Genomic DNA, 22,279 nt, shown 5'->3' on the forward strand with positions numbered 1-22,279 from the left:
TTGTTTTATAGTTTTTAATAGATTTACTTTTTTATTTCGCTAATCAATAATTTTTTAACAAGTTTTTATGAGAAATGTTAAGTTGTTTTCGAATATTAGTAGGTATTTGACTACTGCATATAGCCAACGTAATAATTCCTAGAATTTAATTTTCCAGTTCCATGTAAGTAGTTTTTAATTATATAGAGCTAAAATGTTTAAAAGCCTGATAGTTTTTTATGTAAAATATAGTTTTTGAATAAAGAAAGGCATACTTTATTATAAAAGATAATACAAAAGTAAGAGCAGTTAATTTTTACACAAAAAGCACACTTTAAAGCTAAAAAAAATAGTCTGACTCTTTATGAACTCACAATAGGCCCAAATCGCGTTTAACTAAAAATAGAGAAGTAAATTTTGTAAAAATCGTACGTTTTAGTTTTTCAAAAAACTAGTTTTTTATGTTGCTTAAAAGTATACCTATAGAATTTTTTAAAAACAAGTAAAATGTTTCTTAATCGAGTAAACGTTATCACTGAATACGTTTACTCTAATAAGAAAAATTTACTTGTTTAAAAAAATTAATATCAGATATGAGTAGCTTTCTAAAATTTTATGTTGTGTGTGTTTTTTTCTTGTAGACAATAGGTTTGTCTTTAACTGAGAAAATATGCAAGTTAAGCTTATATATATTTTTTTGTTTTGATAGGTTATAAATGTGTAGTCGATGTAATTTATAAAGTTTTTATAATTAAAAAAACACTTTTTTATTAAACAAAGTTTAATAAAAGATACATATGTCGTTACATTTGCTAAAACGGTATGTAATTGTATATGATTATATATTTTATTTAAATTTAGCATACAAACCAATATTTTCCTTGTACAGCTGTTTCGGCGCACCATATACTTTATTCAGCAAGGTTTTTATTTATCTAAAAGCTAGTTTCGAGTACTAGAACAGAATAAAATACAATTAGTATAACCTAATAATAGTATAATCACATTTTTAACAGTGTTCAACATTGTAGAGTACTCTCACTATAGTAATAAAAAAACAATACTAAATGTATAAATATATAAACATTCTTAAGTAAAATAGGGACGAATGAGGACGATCATCTGTTAATTTTATCATAATCTACTAAATCAAAGAATTATTTCGATGTATACTGTCCCAGTTAGCCGATGTTTAACAATTTTTTTATGGTTTACTAGGACAAGTTAAATACAATTTTTTTTTTGATTTTGGAAAAAAGTAGATTATTAAAATTTATTAAATTACTAATCAATTTCATAAAATGATTTTCTGAAGCATATTTATGAAACTATGAGAAAAAAAAGAAGATGTTTCTAGTTTATGATAGTTATTAAAATCTTTTATATTTCAAGGTTAAATTTTTTATTTGGAAGACATCCAAAATTTTTTATTTAAAAACTTTTCAAATCACCTCACGCCCACTTCCATAGCTTTTTTTTCTCTGTTCAGTTGCAGGCCCACTATGAAATTCTGTCTGATTATATGGTTGTAATTAAAATTAGATTTTGAGTAAAGTATACCAATAGGTTCAAAGTGAAAAGTTTAATTGTAAAATAAGTTTTGAGTTTTGTTTAGTTATTGTTTATTGTCTAACGTTGGACCCAAACGTTAAATACTGAATCACTTTAACAAAAGGTAAACAAAGATAGATACAATAAATTAGAAAAAAAAATTCAAAGATTTCAAAACAATACATTAAGTCTTTGTCCTTTTTCATAAAAAAACTTAATAATGTAACTTCAGGATCTCTAGGATCTAACGCCTTTTGCAGTTACACCTTACAATGTAACTTTAATCAATATATTTAAATTATTAATAATTAAATATATTAAATAACTTATTATCTGTTTTGTATCTCCAAATTTTTTCTCTATTTGATGGTTTTTAAGTAGATAAATAAATAGAAAATTAAGGTTTCATACCTTATTTAACATTTACAATTCGCTTTTGATAATTTTCTAAACATTTAAAATATAACTAGCTAAGATCAAAAAGGTCTGACAGATCTCAAAAACAAACTACTCTAAAAGACATGTTTTTAAAAGTTTATAGTTTTAAGTAAATGTCAGTGGTATTATTCGTTATTTTCGGGTAACTAAAATTTGTAATGGCTTTTTAATATACGTTTAATATTTACTTTTTAGTTATGCGATGTGTAAGTGTCAATTGTATTGTATTTTCTTTTCTTTATATTTTTGAAGAAAAAGTATGTTTATTAGTTTTAAAAAAATAATTATTTTCATTTTAATCACATTATCAGACAAAAATTAATTGCAAAAATGTTTTTTGTTTTATCGCTTAAATATTAAAGTAGAAAGATAATTTTGAGCACAAAATTTTTAGACTTTTAAATGCGTTTACAAGAAGTAAATAAGGAATAAATCTCAGCTTTGTTTAGTGTATCACAAGCTGTGTAAACTAGTTTGTATAAATCTACGTTTATAGTATAATTTTATCTATAATTAATTAAATTAACCTAATTAAGAATGCGTAAACTACATGTGGAAGCTATGAATGATCTGCGTAAAGATAATGAAGAAAAAGTAAAAATTTTACGAGAAGTTCATAAAAAGGAGATAGAGTCTATCTCGGCTTATGGAACGCAATCTCGGTATTTTGTTTATTTTTGAAAGCTATAAACTAAATACGTATAAAATTTTATGAAATTTTTCGATATAAACTGTATAAAGTTCATAAACAAAATACAAACTTTAAATTTTGAAGAGCTGTTTCTCTTTTTATCTAGCATCCTTAGCAAAATTTGAAAATGTTTAAGGAAGTTATATTAGTTCTTAAATTATAACTTTATTTTTCTAAAGTGATTATCAATTTATTCTAATAAATCCTTTCAAAAATGTATGTACAATCTAGATAAAAGTTTAGTTTAAAGTAGTGATGTACCGGACTCATTATCCGGGTCCGGGTCCGGCCGGATATTGCCATTTTTGTCTGATATCCGGATCCGGCCGGACTCTAATTTGAAAAAAAAGTCCGGATCCGGTTCCGGCCGGATTCTAATTTGAAAAAAAAGTCCGGATCCGGTTCCGGCCGGATCCTAACAGAGATCCGGCCGGACCCGGATCTAGTTAGTAAAAAAGAGCATACTGGAAAATATTTTTTAAAAACAAACCCTGTGTTAATTAATAAGAGTCATTTTCGTCACTTAAAATTAAACACCTACCCCGATTGGCTCATTTTGTACACGTGACTAATTTACACTTGTTTACATTTAAACTATGAAATAAACATTTTAGAAATGCAACTCTTTACAAATGTTGTAAAATTGAAAACTTTGGAATGAATACTTGCATTATTTGTTGTTTAAAGTTGAGCTCAGAGAATATTTAGAGTTAATACGGTTGAATGTACGAGCCAATGAGAATCATATGACGAAATGTTTCAAACTAAATACTGATGCAACATAACATCAGAACATGACAGGCAGTTTATATGTAAGCAGTTAGTTAGTTTGGTGAGCAGCTTGAAGCAACAAAATATCTTGAACTTTTTGTGAATGCTTATTGTAAGTAGTGTTTTGTTTTAAAAGTGAATATTTCAACTGGTGTTTAATTGTTTAAATATTTAAGCCAGGTTTATAGTTTGTTAGTTTATGAAAAATTTTTTAGTTTCTCGTTTACTAAAAGTTTTATTTAATTTTTAGTATATTGTGTTAAGTCTTTTGAAATAGATTTAAATAGTTTCCAGTTTTTAAAGTGTTACCAAAGTAATTAATAATTTTGTATATGCTAGTATTTCTTGTTGTGTTTTATGTAAAAGATTCATCAATCAAAACTGTCGTGTCTGATTATAGAAAGTAGTCTCAGTTTGAATTAAGTATTTGTTAGATATTAATTATATACGTTAGGATTTAATTATGATGGGTACTACTAAAAAGTTAAGTGTACCACAATCAGTCCACAACTTTACTACCAAATTGTCAACCTTTGCTAGCTGTTATCTGATTATTAGATTAAAGTAATTTTAAAAACCTCATTCTGACTCAGGCTTGTTTATACTCACTCTATCTAGTTTTATTGACCTAAACAGTGGCAACCCTGCTAGTTTGAAAATTTTTGGGAATTTTAGAAAATCTTGGATTATATCCTCAAGCTAGTTTAGTTTTTTGTAAAAACTCAGGCTAGTTTTCTTTTAGATTTTGAATGAGTTTGAGCTGATCCAGTTTTCAATATTTTGTAATTTTCTAGTGTATTTTGTTCATGAACTTGATCTAAGATTTTTAATTGTAAATAACACCTAAATTTGTAAACCTTGTGGCTAGCTGTTCTACTTATTATTAGATTAAAGTTATTTTTTTTAGTTTTTAAAAACCTCATTGTGACTTAGGCTAGTTTATACTAATGATGTACCGTACTCACTATCCGGGTCCGGCCGGATATTGCCATTTTTGTCTGATATCCGGATCCGGCCGGACTCTAATTTGAAAAAAAAGTCCGGATCCGGTTCCGGCCGGATTCTAATTTGAAAAAAAAGTCCGGATCCGGTTCCGGCCGGATTCTAATTTGAAAAAAAAGTCCGGATCCGGTTCCGGCCGGACTCTGATTTGAAAAAAAAGTCCGGATCCGGGTCCGGCCGGACCCGAAATTGTGGGTCCGGTACATCACTAGTTTAAAGTCATATTATTTTATTCAGATCTATCGATAAAATGATGGATAAAGTTAACGGAACAATGAAAAAAGTTAACGATTTTACGGAAAAGTATGAAAGTACATTTATTGAACTCGGTAGCAAATTTGAAACTGCAACTAAATTATTCTCAGAATCAATAAATTGTTAGTTCTTTTATTTCTTTAAAATCAATATATCATACACAGTTGCATAACATATAAGATATATTGTTTTTTAGTGAAAAAGTTTGAAAAAATTATTTTCAATTATTAAAAGTATCAGTAGTTTTCGTATAGGTAAAATGACAATCCAAATCCTCAATAAGTATATAAGGGGCTACATCTCAAATAGTAATATATATTTGATTTAAATAAAATAAAGGCTTATGTAAGTATTATTAGTAAGATGAATAAAAAACGTACTTATAAAAAGAGAGAAAAGTAATAAAAGTTAATATTTCTTATATTTAGGTAAATTTTAAAACTTATTTCAGCCATACTTCAAAAACTAGTTTAAATATAAAAAAAAGGTTTATGTAGGCCAAATTAATGAGATTTAAAAGTTAAAATAATTCAGTTTTTTAATATTTAACAAAAGAGATAAACTTTAATAACTCAGAATTAGTAAAGTTTGAATTGTAAGAGTTTTGATAGTCGTGCACCCAGGTAAATTAGTTACAAAAGTAAATTAAGAACTACTTAGATATAAATTTTAGGTGTCCAACTATTCCAATTCTAACAATTCAAATTCCAAAAAGCAAAAAAAAAGTTTGTGGTCCACAACTCAAAAAATTATTTAATTAAATCAAATTAAAATTCGTATGTGTAACCCTGGCCTTTGTTAAAGGGTTACTTTTAGATAGGGAGCTAAAACTCCTCTTATTTTCAATGTTAATTTTTTTAACAGCCAAACGCTTAGAGCGTTTGGTTCTGGGGGCCTGACCTACATTTCTCTGCTTCATATTCTATAATTTAAATATTAAATACCAAAAAGTATAATATAGCTAAATAGCCTTAAAAGTTTTATAATACAACTTTAATCTAAATGTGACTTAAATAGTAGTTTAACCAGTTTAAATTTTCAAACAGTTTAATACTTTTGAATAACAACACCAATGAATATTTTCTCAAATACAAATTTTCCAAATTCAAATACATTAACAACAACAACTCTATAAACAATAAAAATATTAACCGCCAACACATAACAAAAATGGCCGAAAACTAAAATGTAATTTAATAACAGGGCAAATTTGTTACATTTTCTCTCGTTTAGCCCTTCAACTGAAGCCTTTACGAGGGGTTTCTATTGTTATGTTTTACTTGTTAGATTAAAATCAAAAACATTAAATTACATGTTAATTCAAAAAAATGAATTAACCGCTGCTTTGTATCATGAAAGATCAAAAACAAATTTACTATGAAAAACTGATACACATCATTACTTCAAAACACAGTTAAGTTTTTAGAATTAGTTAAGTTTTATAAAGTTTTCAATCCTCCATCCGTCAGCTGCCGCTTCACCACGCACTCGACATTCCCTGAACCGTTTCCTCTTATCAACGGTTAACCAGTGTCGCTGCTGCTTCCTCTCCGTCTTGACTGTCTCTTTCTATCACTGCATTCAAGTGTTGCGCTGCGTGCTCATGGTTGAAGTGCAGGAATACTAACTAAGAAAGCATTGTTTAGATACCAACCAAGCATCGAAACTTTCAAAAAACTTTTTAAGGTGTAAGTTTACAATTTTCACAACGAACAATTGATAAAAAAAAAAGTGTTTTTTTTAGCTAATTAAGGGCATAGGGGAGATAAAAAACTTTTTTTTTGATATTGCCGGTAAAGTCGGAGGCAACAATAGGTTCCTTATGGGAGGCGCAAACTAAAACAGCAAAAATAGACTATTTCACTAAAAATCTATCTTCTCCTACGTTTTTTGAGATAACTACCTCAAAATTTTAGGAAGTGTTCCTTGGTATATTTGAAAAATTCTTTTGGAAAGAATTAAAAAAAAATAAAAATTTTATATAAAAAATAAACAAAAAAAAACAGGTTTTTTTTTGTCTTTTTGTTAATAAATTTTTATTTTTATACTTTTTAAATTCTTTCCGAAAGAATTTTCTAAACATTGCAAGGAACATTTCCTGAAAATTTAAGGTAGTTATCTCAAAAAACGTAGGAGGAAATAGATTTTTAGTGATTTCTATTTATTTGCTATTTTAGTTTGCGCCTCCCATAAGGATCCTATTGTTGCCTACGATTTTGACCGGCTATTTCTCAAAAAATATTTTGAATTTTTTAAATCTGTAAAAAGCATCTTGTAGCTTAGTAAAAACTAAATAAAATAAGATCAAATTTCAAAGAAAAAGTGTTCCCTCCCCCCCCCCCCTACGCCCTTAAAGGCTAACTAAAAAAAAAGCATCTATCCAAAAATTAAACGAGAATTTTTATTTTAGTGTGAACAAAGCTACTACAATGAAAAAAGAAAAAAAAAAACACCAGAGTTTATGTAAAAACAATAAAAATTATTTTCTTAAAAATAACTTGAATGTTTCATAAACTTGTCTAAAAACAAAAAAAAAAAGTTGCACATTTAAAGAATTTTGTAAAAATAAAAAGTTGTTGAAAAAAGAAAATAATTATTTACCACTTTTGTAAGGTATTTTAAGAAAAAACTTAGAATAATATAAACTTATCAAGAAAAAAAAGCTCAAGGTTCAGTAAAAAGAAAAAAAAATTGCAAGAAAACTTAAGAAACCTCTTTTTTTTGCAAAATTTTTAGTAAACTGTCTTTTTAATAAGAAATGCATTTTTATAAAATCACTAAAAGAAACAAAGCTGCTATAGCTTCTTACCCCCATTTTTTTAACAAAAAAGTTTTTAAATAATCATAAAAAAAAGTTTCAAAAGTTCAAAATAATTGAACTCACAGGAAAAAATAGTCTCATTAAAAACTCAAATAATTTTTTTTTTTTAACCTGAGACTGATTCTTAATCGAACATTTCCTGAAAAACTTAACTATTAGATGGTTAAAATCTAAGAAACTCATACTTATTTAAAAACTTCCTGAAAATTTATTTTTTGACAACTTAACCATGAATCTAATCCTCACTATCTGAACTCTCTGCATAATTAATAATATTTTTTCTCTTTCTCAGGTTGTATGGTCTGTTTTTCTCATTATTCATGTCACATGAGTCTTTTCGTAGAATTAAAGCTTTTACATTTCTAAGTAAAATTTATTCAACTCTGTTAATTTTCAAAATAAGCATACTGTGCTCTGATGTGTCTAGCACTCTGTATGGCCAATGATACAGGGTGATTAACTTCTTCTTGTTTGCTCGTTTGAGCCAAACATTTTTGCAGGTGAATAGTGTTGGCTCGTAATAGACACCATTGTTATTATATTTATTGCTTTTCTTTCCAATATTTAACATCACATATAAGGAAAGCCGCATGTCAGCCTCAGGACAGTTTACCATCTCTCCATGAGCTTTGTCCCTGAATATTTGTCCAGGTAGATTTACACACGCTCCAAATGCGTATTGTGATGGTGTGAAGGGGGTCCCCTCTATAGGCGTGTTATTGATAGCTACTATTATTAAAGGCAATCTTAATGCCCAGTTTGTTTTGACTGTCTCAGCGCGTAGAGCTTGATTTATAATGCGATGCTGGCGCTCAATGAACCCATTTGTTTGGGGGCTGTAGGGTGTTGTTGTCCGATGATCCATTCCTAGTTGTTGACAAGCTACTTCAAGTAAATTGTTATTGACTTCTCCCCTATTGTCACTGATAACAACCTGTGGGATCCCAAAGTATCCACACCAGTGTTGAATGAATGCATTTCTGACAGTCTCTGCAGTAAAATCTGACAGTCTCTGCAGTATTTGTTTGGAATTGGTACTGTTACCAGAAAGCATGTGCCCCGGTCCTTGATGGTGAGAACATATTTGTTATACTCTGAAGTCACATCCACTGGACCAACTGTATCAATGTGGACAAACTGAAAGCGATCTGTCCACTGAGGAAAAAAAAATTGGCCTATTGTGGCGGATTACCTTGACAGCTTGGCACTCAACGCACGACCGAGTCCAATATTCAACATCATTTTTTAAAGTTGACCACCAGTAGTCTTGTGCCACTAATGTTGTGGATTTATCTTTACCTAGATGAAGTCGTTGGTGGGCCACATTGAAAACTGATAATCTTAAATCAGTTGGTAAAATTATCCTGTGGTTTCTTTCCTCAATTACAACCGCCAAGTTTTCTAGTTGAAGTAAATCAACCTTTTTTTAAGGCTTAAAGCTGTTTCTATGAGGTTGGGTTCATTTCTCTGGAGTGTCGCAATTGATTCCCTATTAAGACTCTCTTGGCCAATTACTTCCTCGTCGTCATCTACTGATTCGTACTGCAGCTTCTCTAAAACCTCTGATTCAGAATCAAGTATTTCCTCATAATTAGAGTCTAACTCATACCGTCCGAGATGCATTGATCTTACTTGCAGTAGGCGACTGAGTGCGTCTGCAACATGATTTTCTGACCCTGGAATATGAATGATTTCCGGGTCATATTCTTTTATTTTTTGCAGATACCTTTGATCAGAAGGAAGCTGGTCTTTTAAATCATTTTTAACAGCGTTCACCAATGCTACTTTTTTATCTGTAGTGCTCTCTGACAAACATTGCACAGGAATTTGGAGTTGCCCTTCTACATTGATTGTAAAGGTACCATGTGGAGTAACATTTTGGATAGTTTTATTCACAAAAATTCTGCCTCTCATTTTATTACCATTCTTGATGAGTTAACCATTGTTTTTCTGTCTTTTAAATGATAATGGTCCTGAAAAATCTGAGGATAAGGTTTGATTAATAGGTTTTGCTGTGACACTACATGGGCTTTGAATGTCACTAGCTATATTAAGGGGGGTAATTCTAGACTGTAGATTTGATAGCTTAGTAGTTCTACAAGTCCTTGCAGCCTTCGAGAGAACATTTTACCCGCATCCTCTCTGTCTCTCTTTGGAAGGAGGACGGGTGATCGTTTTTTTGTTGATATATGGCAGTTACATTTCCCATAGGACTTATGTCTGTGTTGTCACATCCACGGTGCTGAAGGACCATACGTTTTGTCTTGATAGCACAGTCTGTTGTCATCCTAATTTCTACACTGCCTGTTATCTGAATTTTGGTAGTGGGCATTATTAAATGAGCCTCCAGTCTGTCTCTGTCCAAATTGTCTGGCTGGCTGTGCATTCCTTTTTTGGCTCAGGAACTGCTGATTCCTCTTCATAGATACCATGGTCAGTCATGCGCTTTTCAAAATATAAGAATCGAGATTTTGCACCCTCAATGTCAAATCTGAAATTTTTCAACCGTTTGAGTCGCTCATCACCCAAGTGCAATCTTTGTTACCCTTATACTGCTCCTCCTGATATATGGCTTGTTGCAAGGTAGGGCTTGTATATCTGGGGCTAGCTGCAGTGGGGTTTCCCTATGTATTGAGTGCTGCCATACAGAAGTTGAAAGATTTTGTCCTATGTCATACCTGTTTTTTCCTGACTTAATCTCATTCTTCCCAGATTAGCCTGATCCTCCTGACCTATCTGTCTAGTCAATTCAAGGTTTTGGAGCTTGAGTTGGGAAAGTTCTTCTTCTAGTAATTTAGCTGCTTCTTGCCTCTCCAACTCTTCATTTTGGATTTTTAGTTCTCTTATTTGATCTTCTAAAGATTTAGTCAACTGAGGTTGGGTATCACGTCCGGAATCATCAATTGTAACCCTGGCCTGTGTTAAAGGGTTACTTTTAGATAGAGAGCTAAAACTCCTCTTATTTTCAATGTTAATTTTTTTAACAGCCAAACGCTTAGAGCGTTTTGTGCTGGGGGCCTGACCTACTTTTCCCTACTCCATATTTATACCAGGAAATATAATATAGCTAGATAGCCTTACAAACTTCATATTACAACTTTAATCTAATTGTGATACTTTATAAATTTAAAACGACCAGTTTTAAACTTTTAAATAATTTAATACTTTTTAATAACAACAACAATGAATATTTTCTCTAATACAAGTTCTAAAAATTCAAATACATTAACAACAACAACTTTATAAATAATAAAAACATTAACCGCCAACACATAACAAAAATGGCCGAAAACTAAAATGAAATTTAATAACAGGGCAAATTTGTTACATATGTAGGTCTAACAAAAACCTACAAATACTTTTTTTGCTAATTTTTTTATATATTTTAGATATGATATTATAATTTGCTTTAAATTAAACAATTTAAAGTTCTCAACTTAAGTAGCTTTAAGGAGATCAGTTATATTTTATTTTCACAGTTTATTATAAACAAAAAAATGTTTCACTTTTATATTAAGATACAAGAGATCATCAGTTGTTAAAATAATTCTGAAAAAAAATTTTTGAGCAAATAAATGGAAGGTGTATAAAAAATGAAAAACCTATGGTTAAAAAAATTATATGATAAACTTTTGTTTAAAATTAAAACTTGTTACTAATACTACGTTATTTTATACGGTGGACTACTTTCCTCTCTAGCATTCCAAAGCGCTAACATTTCATACTTAACAGTTAAAATTAATGCAGTAAAATTAACAAAATTTAGTTTTAAATTAAACATAAGTTTATCAAACCATAAGTTTTTCATTTTCTTATATACCTTCCATTTATTTCTTTAACAAATTTTTTCTAGAATTATTTTAACAATTGATGATCTCATACCCCTTAATATAAGAGTGAAGCATGGTTTTGTTTATAATAAACTATGAAAATAAAACGTATTTTAGACATGGCGTATTTTGAAAATTATTTTTTATAATATTTTTCTTTATGTTTTTTACTATCTTAACCTTAAAAATTATAATGTATTACATTTTAAGAAAAAAGAGTAATTGGTAGCTTTATTAATTATGTAGAAGAAAGTGTTTTTACCCCGTGTGTCATTAATTTATGAAGTAAAACTATGATAAAGTTAAGATTTGAAAAACGTAGAAATTTGCAAAAAAAAATTAGATTTTAAGGCTTTTCACAAGCTTTTATAGTAGTATTACAGTATCTTTTCAATATTTTTATCCTTTTCAATATAGTTTTTTACCTTGAATTAACTTTATACTAAAAATGGCTAAAAAACTTGTACTTTCAAAGCCTGGAAGAATTTCAGAAAACTTAGATTAAAAAAACCCTAATGTTGTATAAATGTTGGCAACTCTAATGTTATATAAACACTAAGTAACAAGTGTATTGATATTTAATTAAATAGAAGTAGCTTTTGGTTTTAATTTTAACATTTCAACCTCAACTAGTTTTTTAAATTAGTATAAGATTATTGTATTTTTTTCAAAAATATTAGATTTCATCTTAAACTAACTTTCTTTTCTCCTTTATTTAGACTGTTTATGGAGCTTAAATACACTTTTCACATTTGTTGTACGTAAATTTTATTGTTCTTTTACAAGTCAAGTATTTTATTAAGAAAGTAATAAATTTAGTTAACTTTGTATAACACTTTGTACATAATCTTTTCCTGTTTTACTTAATTTGGTTTATTTAACATAGTGTGAATTGTAAAGTTATCCTATTTATACTAATAGCAACCAAAATGGTGTAAACTAATTATTCAAAATTGTACAGCTTTTACGGAAAAAGTGAAAATTCTAGAAAAAACGAGTCAAGATACCAATAATAATCTACAAAATTCTACTTCAAGGTTAAGCTATTTGTTTTATGCTTACTTTAATGAAAATAAAGTTTGTGATGTGCAAATTATAATCGATTGTGTTTGTTAATTATATATAGATATAATAAAAACAAATTGCACAGTACTTCTCTGTGTTGAACGAGTTAAAACAGTTCCACGGGGTTATCAAGATTCGAAAAGTTACTCTTTCAGTTGAAGAGTCGTAGACCGGAGTGGAAATAATAAAAACAACGTATTGTTCGATAAATTGCACACAGTGCAAGAACTTAGACATTGAACGAAAACTTAAGGTTTTATAACGATACAACCTCGGCGAACTTTACAGTCTGGAATTAATACTAATCGAAGAATTGAAACATTTCTTAAACACTCAAATTGCTTTAAATCAGGGTTTCCCAGACTAGGCCAGTTGGGCCTTTACAGAAAATTAGTGGGCCATGAGCAGTAAAGGGGTCAGAGGGGGGCCATGAAGTCATAACTTGAAACTTACACTAGATATTCTGGAGTTGATGATGAAGATCAAAAAAAAAAAAGTCTTAGGCGTTTTCAATGGTAGTTTTTTAAGAAAATTGTTGAAGGGGGCCATAGTTTTTTAATTTCTTTAAAGGGGGCCTCTTGAAAAAGTTTGGGAAACCCTGCTTTGAATTGAAAAGCTACACTTTCAATTGTTCATTAGTTAAAAAAAAATACTTGAATTTTGTTTATCTTCCAATATACTATTTTTTTGTAAAAAGATTAAATGACGAGGTCATAAGTCTTAAAACAATTTATAATTTCTTAACTTAGTAAGTTGATTTATAGTCATTATATTTTTTGAAAAGGTTACAAACGTTGTGTCTAAAAGGTTCATATAAAAAAATTATTTATTTATACTTATTTATTAAAATGTAAGTTCGTAACTATTGTTTATTTTAACAGATACGACAAACGCATAATTGAACTAGACTTAAAATTTGATGAACAGCTCTCTATAATGAGAGTAAGTGGGCATATTATGTAAATTTTGAATTTGATAACAACTAGATTTCAAGTTTGATATCATTTAAGTAAGACTTATTCTTTGACAAAAAATTGTTTTTAAGTTAAGTTTAATTATTAAAAATAAAAAAATAGACTTTTAAAGTTTTTTGAGTATTTGCTCGTTAATAGTTTTCAAAAAAAGCATCGGCAAAAGTCTACAGAGCCTAAGCCTGGACTTTTGTCTGCCGTAAGACAAGGTCAAGTTAACATAAAAGTTTGATCACACCATACGATCATCAGACCATAAGTCTTCGGTAGACTGAGACCCGGGTTTCGTTTTTATTGAAACTCGTCGGTCAGCCGCAAGCGAAAAACTTGCAGTCGTCAATCTACAAAAGGTTTATCATGTTTGACGATTGTAAGTTTTTTGGTTGCGGCTTACTGACGAAAGGCTTGTGGTCAGATTATCACATAGGTGTGATCGAACCTTTCTGTTAACTTGAGCTTGTCTCACGGCAGACGAACGATAGTAGAAAATATAATTAATTACTAATACTTTTAACTTTTACTTAGTAAAATACTCTATTTTAAAATACTTTCAAAGAATTTGTTAGTTATTTTAATTATATTAGAGTAAAATACTAATACATAGTTTATTGACTTCGAAATATGTCAAGTTATAATAAACAAACTATTCCTACATAGAAAGAACAGCAACTCTTAAGCTCAGCTAAAAACTCATTAGATGAAGAAAGAAAGTTTTTTAGATATCAAGCTGAAGTAAACAAAGAACAAATGCAGAAAATTCAGGTAAAATATTAAACTTTAAATATAGTTTCATAAAATTTTTGTTTTGTATCTCTCATGATATTTTGTAACCAACATAACAAAAAACTAAATTTTAAACTGTTTATAAAATAGAAAATTAGTATGCAATTTTAGTAAAATATGTTTTTGTAGACTATGAATAAAAAATCTCTTGAGTTTTTATTTTCATCTAATATTTTTGACTGATTTTCGTCAGGGCTCACCTTAAATAAAGTAAAGTGAAAAGATAATTTTTTTTACAGTAAAATAAATAATTTAGTTTTAAATTAATTAATTATTAAGTTAATAAAACAAGAAAACCAAGCTAGAAACTAAAAATGACTTAGCTTAAAAATGGTTTATTAAGTTAATAAAAATACTTTACATTTTAGAGTTCTTTAAATATTTATAGTTCACACTGTACTAATTAAACAAATGGGTTGATCATGCCAATTCGATCATCAGACCACAAGTTTCGATAGACTGAGACCGGTCTCGTCCTTATTAGGAATCGTCGTTACTTCATGTGAAAGCATGATAAACCGTTTGTAGATTGACATGATGAGTCCTAATAAGGACGAAACCGGTCTCAGTCTACCGAAACTTGTGGTCTGATGATCGAATTGGCATGATCAACCCTTTTGTTAAATATGAGCTTGTCTCACGGCAAACGAAAGTCCGGACTTCTGTTCTGCAGACTTTCGCCGATGTTTTTGTTGATTATACTAATTAAAGTTTTAAAGTACTTTTCACTTAAACTTAAATTGTTACTAAGTTTTAGTTACTCCAATTGATTTATAAAAGTAACTTATATTTTTCAAATAAAGTTTTTTATAGTAATTTTTTGTGGTTATTTTTTATAATAGACACATTGCTCAAACTGTACTGTCTGATTTATATTAAGTAGTAAAGTAGCATCTATTGTTCATAAAATAGTAAGTAAACAAGTTACTATTTAATTATGTTAAGTAGTACCAAACAACTAAGTAATCCACAATATTTGTATGGTTACACCACAATGTCAAAATTAATGTATTTTTAGAAAACCCAAGTTATATACTAAATTCTCAATAATAATAATAATAATACCTTCTTTAACTAAAATTTTAGTTTTAGCATTGTTTTTATTTTATGAAGTTTAATAAATATTTGATAATAATTTTTCTAATATAAGTTTTTAAATGTCGAGATTTCAGATAAATAATACTTCTGTCGAAGAGCAATAGAATTTATAGATTACATAGATTTTATTAAGAGTGGATATCTAGTATTTCATTTGTAATTTTAAGTTACGATTGTAAGTAAAAATAAATTCAAGTTTTGTTGCATAATATGTATATTTTGTAATTGTTTTATTTTCTTTTTAAATGAAAGACAAACTACAAACCTTACGTATTTTTCTGTTCCAAACACTTTAGTTTTACTTAAATTTTTGCTTTGTTCTTTAGTTTCTCCATTTTAATATTCAATTAGATCTATAGCAGGGGTCGGCAGGCAATTGGTACTCGCGGGCCAAATTTCAAGTTTTCAAAATCTTCACGGGCCACAGTTTTAGTTTCAGTGATATTTGAGTAATCTTTTGGCTTTAGTTTTGGTCACACCAGAAATAGTTTTACTTTTATTCACTTTATTACTTTAAATGACTATTAGCTACACATAGCATGCCTTTTTAATATATAAATATCTATTGTAATAAAATTCAAATTGTTTAATATACTTAAGTCTTAATAAAATATGTACTTTCTTAAACACTTAGTAAGTTAAAGTTAATAAAATATTTTTATTCTTTTACTTACAACCTAACTCTCTATAAAAACCGAGCTTGAAAATATTTATGGGTCACTTTTATATATTTTTTAAATTATGAACCACCTTTTCATATTTAAAAAAAATTGTTGACTTTTGAAAATAGGTTTTGCGTCTTAAGTAGTTTGCATTCTTTATAAAATTCAGTAATTAGTTAATTAAATAAAATTAATACCTGTTTATACTGTATATAAGCTAAATCAGTTTTTTTTTTAGTGCTGGAATACTTTAATAAAATACCTTATTACTGATTAAATAGTCTTTTACACGGTTGCCACTTTAAAAGAATAAATGTTTGAATTATATTTTTAGTTTATTAAAAGTTAGAATAGCTAAAAACTTTCTGTTAATCAAGCTTAAATACATAACTAAAATATTATTATTATAAAAAAGCACAATATGTAAATAGACAAAAAAATTACAATTACTAAACTTCATTACAGTCATAAAAACTATTCTGAGAATTCGAAGATTTATTCAAAGTTTTTGAAATAAAAGTTTCAGATACACCTGAGTTTTATAAAAAGTTCTTAAACAGCTTTAACCTAGTCTAAATTTAAAAAAAAGTTTAAACTGGCCTGTTTCTTTGGCAGCCCTGTTTAAAACAAAGTTCATACCGAAGTTTATAAACAGTGAATAAATTATATAACTAAAAAAATTACTATAATTCAACTTGAATGGACAATTAAGTTTTTAAACATTTTTAACAAATGTATAGAAATTTATTAAGCTATTAATGAATTAGAAAAACCTATTTTTTATTGAGCATTATTGCAATTCTTTATCTGCAATAAAAATATTGCATTTAAAAAGAGCAAATCTGAATTATAAGAGGATTTATAAGAACTATAATACGTTAGTTTGGAGTTATTGAGAGAAACAAAAAAATCGCTTAAGTCAGTTTCAACAACGCACATGATTATTTTCAGTAACTACAGAGTGATCAGAAAAAAACTGTTAAGGCAAGTTATAAAGTAGCAAAAGTAATTACTAAAAAAAGATACCGTTTAGAGTTGAAAACTTATTTAAATAATTTGTGTTTGGTTTAGTAAACATTTTTTGTTTGTTATTTAAATATCAACAAGAAGTCGTGTTTAAGAAATGTCTGAAGATTATAAAGTTTTTATTTTCAGTACAGCTTTTTGCTTTTATTTTCAGTATATAATTAAGTTAAAGGTAAAAAAAAACTGTCTTAAATAATATAAAAAAATTAAAAAAAAACTGTTAAGCTACTTTAAATGTGTTTTTCAATTAAGAATATTTATATGGTAGATTTTTGGTGTCAAATCGAAATTTCATTACTTTACGTGAAAAAATTAAATAAAATTCTAGGTTTTTTCGATAATTTTCAAATTATAGGCTTTTACAGATTTTTAAAGTATAAAATGTCAAATTCACAGCTTTTCGGGATTTTTTGGCAACTTTAATTGTTCACACTTTTATGTATACATTTACTACAAATAATAATTCAAATTATATCAGCTGCAAGACTTAAAATTTAAAATATATTTAAATTCAAACCAACACTGTGCATTGAACAAAACATTCATCATAAATTTAATTTACCACTCTTTAAAGCAAAAAAGTCAGTCTGAGTGACCAAAACTAGCCTGATATTTTATCATACAAAAAGCAATTCAAGCCAAAAACTAAAAAATGACTGAATTGGCCTGAGATTTGAAGTCTTCAAATAGTCTAAGTCTAAGTGTGGGAATTTTTATTTGTTTATTTGGTCGAATTTGAACTATTTTGATTAAAAATGTACAAACTTAATAAATTACCATTTTTCAATCTAGTTTGTATTAAATAGGTAGTTCCAAAAAACAGCAACTGTTTATGTTAGTATGCAACGCATAAAAATTAACTTATTTTGCCAAAAAACATTGATTGAAAACTCAAAAAGTATACCTAACAAAAACTTTTAAAAATTTATGTCATATATATTGTTATAATGTGTCTGTATACACTTAGATATTATATGTAGAAACAATAATGTTAGAAAATTATGTATAAACTAAATTTTATCTCGTGTAAGTATTAAATGAAAAGTGGTTTAAAATATGAGCATCTTTGTACATTGGTGTGCATAGGAATTAATTTGAAATGCAAAGAAAACTTCTAAAAGATCAAAAGTTTCAAAACCAAAATAAAATTACCCTTATTTCTTCTTCTTCTTCTTATTGTTATTATTATTTTATTATTATTATGTTTTTTTTTTGTGCACACTAGAATATAACATTTAATAATAGAACATCTGTAATAGAAACTTAGGTATAAAAAACGTGTGAAAAAAAACGAAACTGTAAAGAAATGACATTTTAGTTAATTACTGTGCATTACTTTTGTACAAAATGGAAAACATTTGCATTTAGTTTTTCCCAAATAGGTATTATATAACTATCTTACTAATTCAAAGCACTTTTTACACTCTTTTTTCAGAAAATAATTTGCTGTTGTATGAAGAAAGTTATTATGAATTTTAGAAACAAAACCTGGTGGAATGCTTACCTGTTTTTTCACATTTTTAAGCTAAATCAGTAAAGTCTTTTAATTGTTTAAAATGTTATACAGGAACTTAAAACTAAATTTATCAAAAAAATTTAATCTAAATATATTTTTGCTCAGCGGGTCACATTTACATGCTCGCGGGCCGCAAAATTTTTTTTTCGCGGGCCGCATTCTATTCAAAAAAATAACGTGCTCGCGGGCCGCAGTTTGCCGACCCCTGATCTATGGGGTAACCGTTTTTCTTTAAATTTTATTGAATTTGTGTTTTTAATTTAAAGTAACTGAAGAAAAAAGATTTTAACAAATGTGATGTAAAAGTTTTTACCAAGCTAAATTTTTGTATTTTACTACAAGATAATGATCGTTAAATTTCTTTCTTTAAATAATGTTTTTCTGTGAATAAAATTTTTTTTTGTGATTAGTAGTAAGATAACTTCTGCTTTTTCTCACAATCAAAAAATCCTAAAATGCTGGCTGGATTTTATTTTTTTGTGGTTCATAGACTCCACTAACTTTCATAGTTTAAATTTATTTGTATTACACCGTTTAGCTTCAGGACTGCTCATCAGACCCCAAAAACCCCAATTATAATGTTTTACCGCAAAGCGGATTTAAAAATTAAAGATCTGTGATAAAATAACAATGGTAAACATGATAAATAATTTAAAGTTTGTTTGAATTTATTTTTTGTTGAGAAAATAAATAAATTTTTTTTTAGAGAAATATTAATGTTTAAAAACCTTTGTTATAAATGTTATTAAACTATAATGTATAAAACTAAATTTAAGCTCAATAGTTATACAATTTAATAAAAGTTTTGTTTTAACTTAGGATATACATACAATTATATTAATATGTTTAAAATGAGTGTGTATGTGTTCATGTAAGAAAATGCCAAAATCTTATTTGGAGAAGAACCGTCGGCTGTGAACACAGTTGTTTGAAATATCATGTATTTTGTTTAGTAAGTGTTTACTATCTTCTGCTGCCGTTCAAGGTTGCATACTCTGCAGATCTTACTCGCGCCATCGATGTTGCTGTTGGCGTAGTAAAGGGATGCTCCATTCCATTTCTGGTTTGGTACCATACCCTATTAAAATACTCCCAAACAAAATCTAACAATCTTGTGCTGTTTTTTTGCTTACATGCTTAAAATTATACTTATGTCCAGTGTACCTATCTTTAAAATGACCTCCTGTCGAACCTATATAAACTTTATTTTTATTATAATTTTTGTTTTTGTCATAACTAAATTAATATTTAAAACGCACCTTATACCCGACAATTTTAATCATGCAGTTTACTTGTAACGGGCGTTTTATTTTATTCGACTTATGACAGTTACGATTTATACTTTCGTTTACTTAGTTCTAAAACTAAGCTTAACTTCTTTATTGTTAAAAATATTTTTATTATTAATAATATTATTGTTATAATTAATATTTATTATTGTTAATATTATTACTGTCATTGCTTTCAATGTTATTATTATTAATGAACATGAATCATTTCGTACAATTGTTTTTATGCTTTTAATTAGGTTCCTGCTGATAGTTCTATTTATAAGTCTATTTTTATAAATGTGATTGGTGTTATCATTATTATTAACGTTCTGCTTACTAATGTTACAATTATTTATATTAATGTTATCGTTTTTGTCTAAACTAGTATTTATTTCATGAATATTATCTATATTGTTGTTATTATCATTCTTATATAAAGTAATATGTTTGTTATTGTTTGTATTTGTTTGTGTCAACATCTAGTTATGTTTATACTTATAACTCTATCTTTTAATAGACTTGATAAATACCTATAATTCAATCTTAATAAAGTTAATATGTGACTGTATAATAGACTTAACGTTGTTCGTACAACTATAAGAGACTTTTAAAGTTTTTCTATTTAGCACTTTACGTTAAAATGATTATCTGGGAAATGCTTATCTACTAATCTTAAAAGTTCATTACTTAAGTTTATGTTAATGCTAGAATAGTATGGTGGGTTGTACCACAACACACGGCTACTACGAAACTTATGATTTTTCTGTGTTATAATGTTATTATTACTATTATTACTGCTAATATTATAATTGTTAATTCTCTTCTTGTTATTACTATTAATATTATTATTGTTATTATTAATAATATTTTTTATTAATTATTATTATTAATATTGCTATTAGTTGTTTTCACATTTGTTAAGTTACATTTAAAACCCCCTTTTTTAATATACTTTCATAAGGAACTTTTATTTTGTTAAATATTTCTGCACTGGATGATAATGAGCTATACGTTTCTGAGTCTTTAGCTTCTACTCTTTTGTTACAGTACTTATTTTATTACAGAGCTCCGTTGAAGTTTGTTGACTTGTTGACCCACATAAACATATGTTACTTAATAAATAAAGAGTACTGTGATTTTTTTTGTTAAAACTTACATACGTTTTTTTTTCAACATATATCACTTTTTGAGATATGGTCTCTTCAATATTTATTTTTAAATTTGAATTTTTGCAGTTTGAATTGTCATATAACCACAAAATAATAACTCAAATAAAATAAAAACAAACTAAGTAAATGCAATAAGAAAAAAAAGACACATTAAAAATAAACTAAAATTATTCCCTAGGGTAATGTGGACATTGTGTAACAAGTTCATTTCTCTTATTTAAAATTTTTCTTCTTTGACATTAGCGATGTACAGTCTTTCCAAGTTGCACAATGTACACATGAAATATGGTTTAAATTTGCTGTTTATTTGCCCAACTATTTTCCATTTGATTGTGTTTTTACATTTTTTTCATATAATTTTCATAAATAGTTGGTTAGTCGTGTACAGCTAGTGGGTTTCCTTTTGTTAGGTTTAGGAAAAGATGTTCTCCGCTCGTATAATTTGTTCTTAAAAGGTCTCCGTGTGTAGCCTATATATGACATATCGTAATTATTCTCAAATGAAATAATGGCTTCGTATATTACACTTTCGGATTTGCACTTATTATTAACTGGACATTGTTTTTTTATTTTTGCAGTTAATAGAGGTCTGAGTCTGTGGGCGGCTGCTCGAGTAACTTTTTGTGTGACCGCTGATAATTGCTTTGATGTTTGGGAGCGACTGTATGAAGTTTGATGTAATTTATTTTAAATATTTTGTTGAGTTCAGTTGATCTAGGGAAATTTTTATCCAGTAGTTTTAAGAATAGACTGTCAAACTTTGTTTTTATAGTTTCAAACTATGGTGGGATAAAGAATATGTATTATCTCTTGTTTTTGGTTTGATGTTATCATTTGTCGGGTTATATTCGAGCTTATAATTAAAGTTACTTCTGCTTAATTTGTTTTGGTAGATGTGTTTTGCATTAACAAATGAATGTTTGTTTTTTGTAAGCTTTAAAGTTTTTTAATCATTTTTGAAATATTTTCCTTAATCTTTCTTGAGTGGTTTGAGTCTTTTTTAATATAAATAGTTTTAGCATTTGGTTTGATTTATGGACGGAAATAATCGGTTAAAAGTTTCAAGTGGATTTCCAAAAAGAAAGTTGAGGTTTCTCCTGCGAAAAGTTTTCAATTATTTGGCGGTAGAAAAGTTTCTTTTTTTTTGTTCTCACAGCGTTACATAAACTTTCATATAAAAGTTGTTTTGTTTCGAATTGAAATTCAGTTATACATGATATCTTACAGCCTAACTGTGTAGATTCCTCGTTCGTAATATTTTAAATAATTGAAAAATGTTGATCAAAATAAAGTGCATTAGTATAATTTTCTTTTATTTAATGGAAAGACAAGTTAATTTTGAATTGATTAATCGTTTTACATTTATATCACTCTTTTATC

The 22,279-nt window shown here is 27.9% G+C and overlaps 1 protein-coding gene across 3 annotated transcripts in view; it reads left to right on the forward strand.

Annotated features, from left to right (window-relative positions):
• LOC145829427 (uncharacterized) overlaps positions 1-22,279 on the forward strand; it is an 85,525-nt gene that overhangs the window by 30,383 nt on the left and 32,863 nt on the right. For all 3 annotated transcript variants that reach the window (XM_082937208.1, XM_082937210.1, XM_082937209.1), the window contains exons 14-18: positions 2,505-2,630; positions 4,670-4,809; positions 12,300-12,375; positions 13,285-13,345; positions 14,032-14,136. In XM_082937208.1, coding sequence (XP_082793334.1) covers positions 2,505-2,630; positions 4,670-4,809; positions 12,300-12,375; positions 13,285-13,345; positions 14,032-14,136 — 508 coding nt within the window. The remainder of the gene's footprint in view (positions 1-2,504; positions 2,631-4,669; positions 4,810-12,299; positions 12,376-13,284; positions 13,346-14,031; positions 14,137-22,279) is intronic.

This window comes from Thalia democratica, chromosome 2 (assembly GCF_965202585.1).
Source record: "Thalia democratica chromosome 2, ktThaDemo2.hap1.1, whole genome shotgun sequence".
In the NCBI taxonomy this organism is placed as follows: Eukaryota; Metazoa; Chordata; class Thaliacea; order Salpida; family Salpidae; genus Thalia; species Thalia democratica.